At 33.0% G+C, this 13,381-nt stretch overlaps 2 protein-coding genes across 2 annotated transcripts; one reads left to right on the top strand and one right to left on the bottom strand.

Moving 5' to 3' along the window:
- Positions 1 to 365: 365 nt before the first annotated feature.
- On the bottom strand, positions 366 to 8,313 carry LOC116775602 (leucine-rich repeat protein SHOC-2-like). The gene is made up of 6 exons (XM_032668523.2): positions 7,757 to 8,313; positions 7,138 to 7,300; positions 2,682 to 2,777; positions 2,086 to 2,266; positions 1,614 to 1,726; positions 366 to 1,494 (listed from the first exon to the last, which is right to left on the bottom strand). The coding sequence occupies exons 1-6, from the start codon at positions 8,245 to 8,247 to the stop codon at positions 1,423 to 1,425; spliced, it is 1,116 nt and encodes a 371-aa protein (XP_032524414.2). The 5' UTR covers positions 8,248 to 8,313; the 3' UTR covers positions 366 to 1,422.
- A 343-nt stretch (positions 8,314 to 8,656) lies between these two features.
- Positions 8,657 to 12,894, top strand: LOC116775601 (uncharacterized). Its single transcript, XM_032668522.2, has 9 exons — positions 8,657 to 8,892; positions 8,963 to 9,241; positions 9,345 to 9,511; positions 9,628 to 9,798; positions 9,976 to 10,158; positions 10,230 to 10,646; positions 10,752 to 10,988; positions 11,349 to 11,452; positions 11,723 to 12,894. Exons 1-9 carry the CDS (start codon positions 8,823 to 8,825, stop codon positions 11,814 to 11,816), a joined length of 1,722 nt encoding a protein of 573 aa, XP_032524413.1. The 5' UTR covers positions 8,657 to 8,822; the 3' UTR covers positions 11,817 to 12,894.
- Positions 12,895 to 13,381: the final 487 nt, after the last annotated feature.

The raw sequence follows: 13,381 nt of genomic DNA, 5'->3' as shown, positions 1-13,381 counted from the left end.
TTAGTGGGTGAAAAATAAAATAAGACAGTTTCATGATTCCTTTATTCTGAACCAGTTATGAGCAATAGTATTATTTATTACAATTAATATACATCTTTTTTTCTAAATTATGAACAGAACAGTGATATGTGCACGAAGATAATTGGAAAATACAGTAAACCATTTGAAATAAAATAAATAAAAATAAACATTGATTATTTTCCGAAACTAAAATAGATGTTTATTTCTTTAAAACAAATCATATTAACCAATGTAACTACGTTATTTTCTATCGGGTAATTTAGTGATAGAGAAAGATTTTATAAACAAATTATTTATACTCACCACGATATATTAAATACTATGAACTTAGTGAAACAAGCGTCACGAATATTATGTCTTTTATTTGGCAGGACGTTAAACACATCTATATTCAATTTGTAATTGGATTTCTAAGCATTATTTTAATTATTTGTCGCATATTTACAACATTACATTCAAAATTTCCAATTATATATTTTTTGACAACAAATTTGGTCAAATTGACATTTACATACCTCAAATTTGGCGCCATATGAAAGTTAACGTTCAAAAATGTGATTTATTTTCAATTTAAGAATCCTCATTGTATTATAAAAATTAATTTAATATTTCTATAGGCAGAATTAAAATATTATGTTTATATTCGTAATTATCATATTTTAGAGGATATATTTTTTACGCCACAGGGTTATTACATATTACGGTTATATTTAAAGCCGCTTCGATTTCAATCTAGACAGAAATATATATAAGTATATAAATGTTCTAAAATAACTACGTATAGTTATTAACTTACAATACAGATTGTATACTCGTATATTTATTAAGATTATAAACATTTATTCTATTAATATAATAATAATTATGAAGAATTGATATTTTTTGAGATTCCTCTGATATAATATTTATATCATTTTGATGATTAAATATTCTTTGGCAGTGAAATTCTTTTAACTGTCGATATAGAATAAGATTATTGTTTTTTTTTTATAATGACATTAAAGGGCCATTAAAATCACGCAACCATTCCGATATTGGTGATAGAACTTCATAATTATTATTTAAATATAATATTATTATATATATATGTATATATACATAATAACAGATTATAATACATAAAATGAGATTAAATGAATAAAAAATATGTCATTAGACGTATATAATTCTAAACAAGGATGCTAAAATTCTTAAAGCCCAAAACCAAGGATATTTAGACATAAAAAAAACCTTAAAAACTAAATTGTGCCATGACAAAAATTACTGTCATATTTTACAAATTAACCCGAAAAAAGCCAATTTTTTATTTACATATTATGGAAAATAAAATATCACAACAGAAATGATTCTTAAAATATATTTTTGCGCTGAAATAGTGTATATGTTGCCAGCTGTTAAAATTTAGCTCGCAGTGGACGCGTATCGCGATAGTTCTGGCAACACCATGCCGACCGCCTGAAAGAAATGTGCGATCTATGGTCAGCGTGTTAACAACACCGTCCAATGTATGGAAAAGGAAGGAGTTTTGGGGTTGGGTTTTATAAAGTTGGCATTACTGTCATCATAATGTTTGTAATGTTGGTAGTACTCACCTCGTTGTCGATGCGTTCGTCGTCGCTCTGATACTGAACATCCAGTTCCGAGCTGTTAACGCTATTCTCCCAATCTTCTGATGATTCTATCGATGACGCGTCTAACTCCATATCTGTTAAAGAAAAGAGTTGCTTTATATATTAATATAACCTTTTTAGATGTTTGACAGTGACATCTATTAATATCATTACTAATTATTGTGACGGTTACATTTTTTAAAAATAATTTTAGTTTAACTTAAAATGTTATGTTTGACAATTTTAGCGTTTTGAGGAAATTATCCTTAATTTTACATTTTCTCAGTCTTCTTTGCTTTATTATTATATTGTAAGCGGTCCTTACACTATAACTGTTATGTATACAGATATACACTCAATTATTTCGTATATCATGCATAGTGTGTTCTGCCGATGTCAGTTTCCTAACTGTCAATGTCACCAGCTGTCACTGGTCACCTGTCACTTGTCATACCAATCATGAGCGGGTCGGGATGTCGTGGCGCGGGCACCGCGGGTAGTCTAAGAGCCGTCGCGTTCACCGCCAACGCCTGGGCTCCATGAGGCACGACGTGACCACGACTACTTGAAGACGGCAGCTCTTGTATTATGTCACTTGTTGGCAGTTCTTCGGTATAACGGATTAAAGGATGTTCCTATAAATTTATATTGAATAAATAAAATTACTAAATTTATGCTTAGCATGACATACTGTGGCTGTACGCGTATTTGGGAAAATAAAAAAGGTAGTACATAAAATTGCATTGAATAAAAAAATCTTTAATATGATAAGAAATCTGTTAAAGTGCATTATTGTTTAGATTATGAACAAAGGATAATAGTTAAGTCTTAGTTTTTAAAATATTCTTTGCCAGCGTTAAAAATAAAGTCGCAAAATCCCGGATCCGCCACATATTTCGTCAAAATCCGTCGATAAGAATAAAACACGACATAAATTTAATAATAAAGCATTACTTAAAGCTTATATCATGTGCAACGCTATTTTATACCAAAATAAAAGCAAGGTTTAAATATTTCTTTCTGTAATTTAAGAACCATGAAAATACCCACCAAATGTGTCAATTGACATATCGGGTTGTGTCTCAGATCAATCATTTCCAGCACTGGCATTGCATTTGTATTGAAATCCTCCGGTAAACTCGATATCTGTATAAATAAGAGGATCAAGATATATATATATATATATACACAGGAATTAAAATAATATGATTAGTGTTTACATAATAAAAAAATACTAATATTTTTTTATTAAACTTAACAGTTGCGATATATATATATATTTTTATAAACTCTTCATTCAAGAGCAATTGTATAGAATAATTTTAAAGCTTCAAGTACAAAAAAAATTGTAAATAATAATTATTGGATAAGATATTAATAATTTGTCTTTAAATTAATTTGGAGAAATTATATACATATTTACGTTTTTATAGTCATAACATTAAAAAATACCAATACTTTCCTTAATATATTGGCTGTAAGGAAACAATTTAATCAAATTTAAAACAACAGCACAAGCACTTCACTAGTCACGAGACCCCTTTAATATGAAACGACCTTCACAATTAACACTAAGATAGCAATAGCAAAATCCTGTTACAACAATTAATTGCGATTTTAATATATAATAATTCTTAAATAAATGTATATATATATATAAATAAATAATAATAATTTTATTCGGCACAGGAACACCATATTACGTATTAGGGATACCATATATATATATATTTTAACATTTGACTTAATTTATATTATTATACGTATTTAATAAATCCAGGGCTGCCTCGACATACATCTCAAAGACATCTGAATGATTTTTAGAATACATAAGAATCAATAAGTTACTATAATAGGCCTAGAAAAAAGTTTGAGTTTCTATGTAGGACTATTTCAAGGCTGTTTTTTTATAATAATTATATTTTAGTAGATAAACTAATAAGGAACGCGAATGATTGTCATATCGGTTCAAGTTTAATAATAAATACACGGAATCTATCTTCGCTGAGGATCTCGCAATACTGATACATAACCCCAAACACTGTCAAGTTCTATTGGATGAAGTGGATAAAGAGATCTAAGATTTTCGCGAGTACTCATTTAAATGAAACTAGTGTTATTCGGATTTACTACGCGGATTTTATTATTTAAAAACTACATAATCCCGACGTTTCGGTTACTTTGCAGCAACCGTGATCACGGGCAGACGAGGTGTGAATGTCTGTCAGTTGGTCCTTGTTATTTATCATCTACCGCCATCGATTTCTTAATTTTCTGGCGTACCGCTCTGAATGCCAGCAGAATGCGCTCACGGTGTCTTGAGGTCCCGCGGTGTGGTTACGGACATGGGATTTTATATTTTTAAGAACGGGGTCCCAGGTGTTTGATAGATTCCAGCCATCTTCTCTATTGAAATTGGGATGTTTTTTAATTTCAATAGCCTCGCGAATTAATCTCGGTATATACTTGTCTTCCCGAGCGAGGATTTGAGGTTTATCAAAACGAATGTAGTGGCCTGGTTTGTCCATTGTGTGTTCACACACTGCTGACTTCGACGCGCGCCTGTTTTTGATGTCTGAGATGTGTTCTTTAACCCTTGTACCGATGCTCCTCTTCGTCTGTCCAATGTATGACAAGCCACAGTCACAGTCGAGTTTGTATACACCCGCTTGTTGTAAAGGAATGTTACTCTTGATTGGTCTCAAGAATTGGCTCACTTTCTTATGTGGTTTGTAAATAGTTTTAATGGAAACCTTCTTCAAAATGTTGCCTATTCTGTCATTAATTCCCTTCACATATGGTAGTATCGCAGGTTGTCGTTCAACTGTGGGTGGCTTCAGGTGGTTCTTTCGATGCTGGCGAGGCACGGGCAGGTTGTTGATGGTGAGAGCATGTTTTACATGCTGTAGCTCGGCCTCTAGGTGGTCAGCATCACAAAGGTGTTGGGCTCTCTGTAACAAAGATTTGCCAACGGTAACTAACCGTATAGGGTGGTGGTGTGAGTAACCATTGAGGTACCTGTCCGTGTGTGTGGGTTTCCTATAAACAGTATGTCCCAAAGTATTGTCAGGATTCCTAACGACAAGTATATCAAGGAAAGCTAAAGAATTATTTGCCTCTAATTGACACCTTCACAATATTAAATAAAAATAAAACATCTGCTTTTCTGAACCATCTTAATTCTATCAATAGTAAGATTCAGTTTACTATAGAATTGGAGGCAAATAATTCTTTAGCTTTCCTTGATATACTTGTCGTTAGGAATCCTGACAATACTTTGGGACATACTGTTTATAGGAAACCCACACACACGGACAGGTACCTCAATGGTTACTCACACCACCACCCTATACGGTTAGTTACCGTTGGCAAATCTTTGTTACAGAGAGCCCAACACCTTTGTGATGCTGACCACCTAGAGGCCGAGCTACAGCATGTAAAACATGCTCTCACCATCAACAACCTGCCCGTGCCTCGCCAGCATCGAAAGAACCACCTGAAGCCACCCACAGTTGAACGACAACCTGCGATACTACCATATGTGAAGGGAATTAATGACAGAATAGGCAACATTTTGAAGAAGGTTTCCATTAAAACTATTTACAAACCACATAAGAAAGTGAGCCAATTCTTGAGACCAATCAAGAGTAACATTCCTTTACAACAAGCGGGTGTATACAAACTCGACTGTGACTGTGGCTTGTCATACATTGGACAGACGAAGAGGAGCATCGGTACAAGGGTTAAAGAACACATCTCAGACATCAAAAACAGGCGCGCGTCGAAGTCAGCAGTGTGTGAACACACAATGGACAAACCAGGCCACTACATTCGTTTTGATAAACCTCAAATCCTCGCTCGGGAAGACAAGTATATACCGAGATTAATTCGCGAGGCTATTGAAATTAAAAAACATCCCAATTTCAATAGAGAAGATGGCTGGAATCTATCAAACACCTGGGACCCCGTTCTTAAAAATATAAAATCCCATGTCCGTAACCACACCGCGGGACCTCAAGACACCGTGAGCGCATTCTGCTGGCATTCAGAGCGGTACGCCAGAAAATTAAGAAATCGATGGCGGTAGATGATAAATAACAAGGACCAACTGACAGACATTCACACCTCGTCTGCCCGTGATCACGGTTGCTGCAAAGTAACCGAAACGTCGGGATTATGTAGTTTTTAAATAATAAAATCCGCGTAGTAAATTCGAATAACACTAGTTTCATTTGAAGTGGATAAAGTCTGTGAGTGGACCGATGGATTGAGGACAAAACCAAATAAATGTCACTGGTCTGTGTCTCGGTAGGCGGAATACAAGATACACCTCATAAGATCCGTAATTCTCGTTAGGTGCTCAATGGTTTTCTGCGGTTACTGAAAATGCACCATTTAAATTTTTCAGTCGCAAGATAGATAACATGAGTCGTACTCCATCTTTAGAAGGAATAGTTGATAGCTTTTTAGGCGATCTCGACAAGGTAGATAGCCTATAGATCAGTAACGTGAAAAAAGTTTGGATCTAGGAAAATTAGCAAACTTCACGTTTAAATTGGCCTTTCCTCGTCTATGACTTTAATAAAACCCTTTGGTCAAAATGAGATGCAGGCGTGATAAAGATTTTGTGGCTCGGGCTCGCACTATCGGCTGATAAGTTAACTTTATTCAGGGATCGCAATAGTTTTGGGATGAGTCTAAAAGGCCATCGGATCTCTAGAAACGCCTAAGAGTTTCAAAGAGATATATCCTGGGAAAATTTTTGTCAGACAAGGCACTAGAGATATAAAATCAAATGTGAAGCCTTGTTCTATCTTTAAAGCGGCTTTGGATTGGACTACAATGATTTTTACGTATGAGAAGTTATATAAAATCCCAGAGGATATTTGTGAGTCGGCCTCTAGACCAGACATATTTCCGTATTCTCGAATTTTAGAGCGCGTTGTGTTATTAGAGCTGACGGTTCCTTGGGAAACCAACATCCCTACAGACCATGCCAACAAGGTCAACAAGTATTACGAGCTCACTAAGAATATGTTCGTTGTAAATTTGTATGCGGTAGAAGTGGGAGCGAGAGGTATAACAATTAAATCTACAACTAAGTCTAAAACCTACTAAAAGATTTGGGCTTGTCTAGAACTAACTCCAGTTCTTGGAAAGTGCGTTGAGGGCAGCCCTAGTAGGTTCGGATCAAATTTGGTTAATAGAGAGAAGAGCTTGGACGCCGGAGGTGAGCGTTTAACGCGCGTTAGATAGGGACTCCTAAAAACTACACCTGGGTCGTAAGTCCCAGGCACTGTTGAAGCTCCTTTCCCTGTAACTCGATAGACCCAGCACCTACACGGTGAATTCATGGAATGATGAGAAGTTTTCGTCATCATTTAAGACACCAAATACTGTATTGGAAAATGAAGCAAAAATCTCTAGACAAAAAAATCACCAACAATCCAAAATGCTTATTAGCTTTAAGTGAGGAGATATGGAAACATGATCACAATATACTAACCTGATTATTATTTAGCTGCAAGAACATCAAGTCGTTGCATTCCAACAAGTCGTCAGGAAACTCTCTGAGCCTGTTATGCCGAAGGTTACAGTGAACCAACGATTCCATATTCCTCATACCCGACGGCAAAGTTTCTATCTGATTGTGCTCTAAAGTTAACCATCTGTTAAACATACATTTTTAATTCAGACTTGTTCTTTACAAGCATATTTTCGAATCGGTCAGAATGTATGGAGAAATATATTTTTTTACTATATATAGTTTATTTCGCATTTACTGCTACTAGTTTGAAGGTTAAATTGGTAAAATATGTGAATTTTTAACTTGAAATATTCATAGTTTAAATAATTCTTGTATAAGTTTAAGTAAAAATAATCTCATTATTAAACTAAATTAATGTCGGACCGGTGCGTTGTGAACAAATATTAATTGACAAAAAGAAATACGTAATTCTTTATTTTACTGTCCCAGTTTAACTAAACTTTTGATGAAGTAAAGATAATTTATTTTATTAATATGTCTCAATAATTTTACTCACAAAATGTAAAAAATTTATACTCATTGCATTTATTTAAAATGATGAGTTATGGCAAATTATTTATAGATGTTCTAAACTCACCTTAACTTTGTGAGCCTGGTCATTTCTTCCGGGATTGTCTTCAATTCATTACCTCGGGCCCCCAATGTGTCCAATTTCAACAATTTTCCAATCTCCTTCGGCAATTCTTTCAATTGTATCCTGTTGCACCAGAAAGCCTCGAGGTTTTCGAGTTCTCCAATCTCAGGTATCAACACTTTCAGAGGATTGTAACTAATGTTCAAGTTAACTAAATTTTTCAAGTTACCGATTTCCGCCGGCAATGAATTTATGTTGTTATAATCGAGGGTCAAAGTAGTTAAGTTTAACAGCTGAGTGATCTGCACTGGCACTGTTGTTATATTATTAATATGGAGATAAAGATGTTCCACATCAAGGCAAGTGTATAGAAGTGCAGGTATTTCGGTAATTTCAAACGAATTTAAACTTAAACGGGACTTCTTCTTTGCGATAGCTTGTTCTATGACCGCCAAAATATGGTTTTCACGGATAAATTTTAGGATAGCACTCATTTTGTATCTATTTTTGGTTACATTGCTATTGAATACTGCGTTTGTTGTTGGTGTGACATTGACAATCACCTGTTTTTTTATCTCAGTAAATATTGCCATTTAAAGATACGTGTTTCTACTAAACTACAATTTATAAGTATAATAATAAATACTTTAAATATAACCGCTTTTAAATAAATATATAAAAAGATTTAAAAACACAGAATATTTATAACCTTAGTGTTAATTATAGTTATTCTGAAAAGTAACAATAAATACTGAATTTTTGTAGATGTTTTTGTAGTTCAACCAAGCTTAAAATGAATAAAATCTATTTTCCTTATTAATATAACTGAAACAATAACTTTTTGGTCTATTTATTTATTTCTTAAACAATAATGTTAAAACCATGCGTACTTCGAAACGTATTCAAAGTTATTGATTTTTGATTTCAAAGTTGTAGTAGATGGTACAGAAAGTACTCACAATAAACAAGAAATATTTCTTTATGTGTGATATTAGTATCCATATAATCGTCAAGTTAATTACATAAGTGTAAGCTTTTTACACTTCAAAACAATATACTTATACTAAAAATGTCTTACTATTATAATCGCATGTGCCTAATTTTCTTTATACATCAGTGTTTAACGTTCTACTCTGAAGGTAAATATAATATTTTAGTTTGAAATTAGATTTAATCTTGTATCCTATCTGCTCTTTGTTCTTTTTTCAGCCTTTCAACAAAATAAATCTTGGCATCATATCCGAAGAGCGAACGTTGACGAGAATGTTTTCAAAAATCAAAAAATAGTGACGTACCGTTCCTTTCAACCTGTATCGGTTAATTATCGTAAATCCATGAGATACCCGAGGGTAGAAGTACGCACAGACTACGATACTAATTCTTATGATACTGATTACGGCGGCGTTGTCTCAAATTTCACGTCTTCCATTTACGATGATAACCCACCTCTTTACCCTAATCCTGAAATATTAACCAGAAATAATCAAGGTATCATACATAAAAAACAATATTTTTATGATTTCATTTTAATATTAACTAAATTTAGTATTAATTTTCATTTACAAAATTAAGTACATATTCGCTATTTTAGCACAAGTAACAAAATTTATAGAGAATAAATTAACTGAACCCGATATTGAAGTTCCCGATGATACAATCTCCGACTCTGATCTCAAAGAGCACAACATAATAGATAGTGTTACCTACCTCTATGGATTTAATACATGCCATGGTGTGAGAAACGAGTGGATGATATTAGTAAGTTGTATATTAAGACAGAATTATATTACGTAAAAGTATTTATATATATTTTATACATATTTCTCATGTACCCTAATTATTTGTGAGAATTAATGGTAATTTCTTTATAACAGATATTTATAACTAGTGGCCTTGCAATAGCGATACCTTTGTCAGCAATAATGTGGTTGATGTGGAGTCATTACGCTGCCGAGTTCCGTCGCAGCAGTAAGCTGTATCCGCTGGTCATCAATCTATGCTGCTGCCTTGTGGCTTGTACTTTAATATACATACAAGCTATTGTGGTGAGTAAACAACTAGGTATTATACTCATTCTAAGTCTGTGTATCTCAATTCTAATTACGCTTTGTTTTTACGACAGTAACGTCTTATCTCAAGACATGCATTAGGTTTCAGGGATAGATCCAAAAACTATAAAGATGTTATTATTTTAATGGTTTGAAACAATGTTTCTTTAACAGGGCGCCTCGTCTCCGTCACAATGTGAGAGAATCGCCTTAGTTCTTCATTACACGCATATTTCCTGCGCGGTGTGGATCGTAGTTCTGGCTGTAGCAGTGTCTGAGTACTGTATGTGTGATACCCTGCTGCCGTTAAAATATAATTACCTATTAGCTTACGGTGTTCCTGCTATCATCGTTATGGTATGACGTACACTTTTTACGGTAATGTACCAAACTAGGCCTCAAAGCTAATTGTTGTAATTATTTCTCAGTTCAATTACGCGTTATCTATGGAGCAGTACGAAATAAAGCATTATTGTTGGATGTCCATTGAAAAGGGAATGGTTATGGGTTTTATGGTCCCCGCCATGATACTGATATTAATAAATACCGGTATTATAATTGTTGGACTTCAAAGTGTGAATAGAAAACAGAATGAAATGCTGACTGCTAAAATACAAGAGCTTGTTGATCATCATATCGCAAACTGGCCGAAAAACGCCAGAGTTGAAGAGAATGGGGCGGGGAGCATTGAAAATATAGATAATATGTTTACACCGGGCAGTAGTAGGAAAAATACGGATAGCTCTGACACATTGGATAAAGAATTTAATTACACTGACGAAGAATGTCATTATGTTAACATATGTATGTCGAATAATGATGTCAACAGTGACGGTTCAAAGGAGGTACATTTGGAATTATTAAACAACTGTCACTTCTGACATTTCAGAGGGTGACAATGTTATAACATTTCTACCATTTAGTAGGATTTATAAGACGCAATATTTCAGGTGAATGAGCAAATGAAAGGGTACACTGACAAGGGTCTGCTGAATATGCTATACATGGATAACATGTCTTGGAAGTGGACTTGGAATACCGAGGGAAACGCTCTGAAAACATATCTCAATCTGTGTTTGGTTTTGGAACCGTTTTTCGCTATCAACTGGGTTATGGGAGTGGTGGCCATCGAAAATGCAACACATTGGTCTACACCAACTATTTATCTCATTCTAATTGTTTCAATGGTAAATATTAACCTAATAAAAAACGACTTTCAAGAATTAAAAATCTGACCTTGTCAGAGGTCAAGGTTCTTTATAAAAAATCGTTACGCTGCCGGTTAAGTAGATTTGAATTACACGTTGATCGTGACCAATATTTTACAAGAAATTATTTCTATCTATTTTAGTTTGATTCGTGTATATTAATTATTCGAGGCTAACCAACGAACTTTACGAAACTCCAATAGTTTAATTAAAATCAGAACAAAAAAAAATTATTGAGAAATTACTCGGTGACTCAGTATTCTCAATAGCAGTCACGTAAAGTTTGTCCTAATAAGCAATAAGATTACAAAATTAAAATTAATCTATCAACAATCCCAGCATATTTACCTGGCGGCCACCATTTGCACGACTTTGCCGATCGTTCGCAGCAACAGCGCCCCTTGTGAAGAAGTCGTATCCGAGACAACATTGACCCGGACCAAGTATGACCGCATTGTTTAATAATCATCATAGATACACTTTTATCACTTCATTTTCTATTTTTACGATTGACTGAAATTTCCCGCTACTTTTAAGTATAATTATTGTAGAGGCACATTAAGGATAGAAAGATACATAAATCTTTCAGTTTCATTCTTATTTATACATTCATAAAATTTTAAATTGTAGTAATTCTCTTGTTGCTTTTAATGCTCACATATTTAATTTCAATACATATAAAATATATAATTATTAACTTTTTTTATGTCAAGGACCACAGATAGCATACCGTTACTGGATCCAGCGATACAACAACCGAATGTAACTCCGGCGCCTGCAGATACTATCAGTACGATCAGTATTTAAAATGATTATGTAAATTGAAAGGGAATTAAAGTATACTTTAAAAGTATGATTTTGATGGAGAAAGTTAGCATAAAGTTCAATATTCAACTTTATGCAAATGGCCAATGAGGGGTGTGAATTTTGAGGTTTGACACTTTTTTTTAACGGAAGTGAGTTTTAAAATCGGTATTGTATTTTGAATCTGTGGCAGTTTTTCGTGATAAGATATATGATATAACTGAAAATGTTATTTGATCCTCTAATTAACTATGATATGCCAAAAAGTGGTTTTAAATGTTTGAACATTTTAAAAGTTATTAAAGAAATATTTTGAAATTTATAGACTTAAAATCTTAAATGTAATTCTTCACTATTTAAAATAAAAGTCGAGATTTGCTCTTGTAGGATAGTTTTGGAGTCTTTACCTGTGGCATCTCTATTTGCTGGCTATAGAATGAAGCACAATTTCCGACCAAAAAGACTGTTTGAAACAAAATCATTTAAAAATAACTTCAATGCTTTTGAAGAATTATCTTTGTCCTATTGCTTCCCCCAAACTTGTCTGTTATTACAAATAAATAGATTTAAAAAAAAAATAGGTAGATATTGTTATGGATAAAATTTTCAAACAATCATCTTAAAATAGTATCATTACTGTGCTTTTAAGAGTTTAATAAAATATAGCATTGTAGATTTCCTAAAGTGATAATACTAAAGTTCTTTAATAAATATTTATAAACAGAATTTTATTCAGAGTTCTTGAATTTTAGCAGAATTATTTACAAGCTGTAGGATAAATTCAGTGTTAGTTATAATAAAGATATATTTATAACTTATGGTGTGATTAACAATCTGTTGTACAAACTAATATCAAACTTTATCTGTGGTACAGCTTTTCAATTTTTGAGTAACTTTTTAAGTTACATACATGTTATCACAACGTTCCTAGATTGGCCAAAAATATAATTACATATTATCGTCTGATCTCAAACTATTGTTAAACATAAAAATTTTGTCGCATGATTTGTGATTGATAGTTGTAGTTGAAATGTGTTGCGATAAATAGCCGGAGACTTTATTAAATGTTTTCATTACTTCATTGATGTTTTATTTGAACCGAACGTTTGTTGTTTTATACTACGTGTTTGGAACTACATCTTTATAGAAAAACAAACAGAATGCTACAAAAGTAATAAACACGATGTTAAAAATATTGTTAGTTTTAAAACCGTTTACTTTGTTTTAACTTTTTTACTGCATTCATGTGATATAAAAAATATAATTCAGTAGGTATTTCTGTAGGAATGCATGGAATTTATTTTATGATATATGTATGTATAAGTTATTTATCTACTTAATGTAATATATATCAAATCTTCAAGTCCGTTACCAGTATTATACATATTTATTATGCGTTGTCAGTACATAAAAAGATTTTTGTTGCAGTTATTAATTAAAGTATCCGATCTCGATTTGTATAAATATTTCGTTTTTATCTCTCATCAGTTGCCAAAATTCAGACAAAATATAGTTTCACTTAAATCCTTTATTCCATTCGACAAACTCCGTGTTTTCTCCACACAGTA

The sequence above is a fragment of the Danaus plexippus genome, chromosome 27, assembly GCF_018135715.1.
Source record: "Danaus plexippus chromosome 27, MEX_DaPlex, whole genome shotgun sequence".
NCBI classification, from domain to species: Eukaryota; Metazoa; Arthropoda; class Insecta; order Lepidoptera; family Nymphalidae; genus Danaus; species Danaus plexippus.
This window is presented reverse-complemented; position numbering and strand designations above follow the sequence as displayed.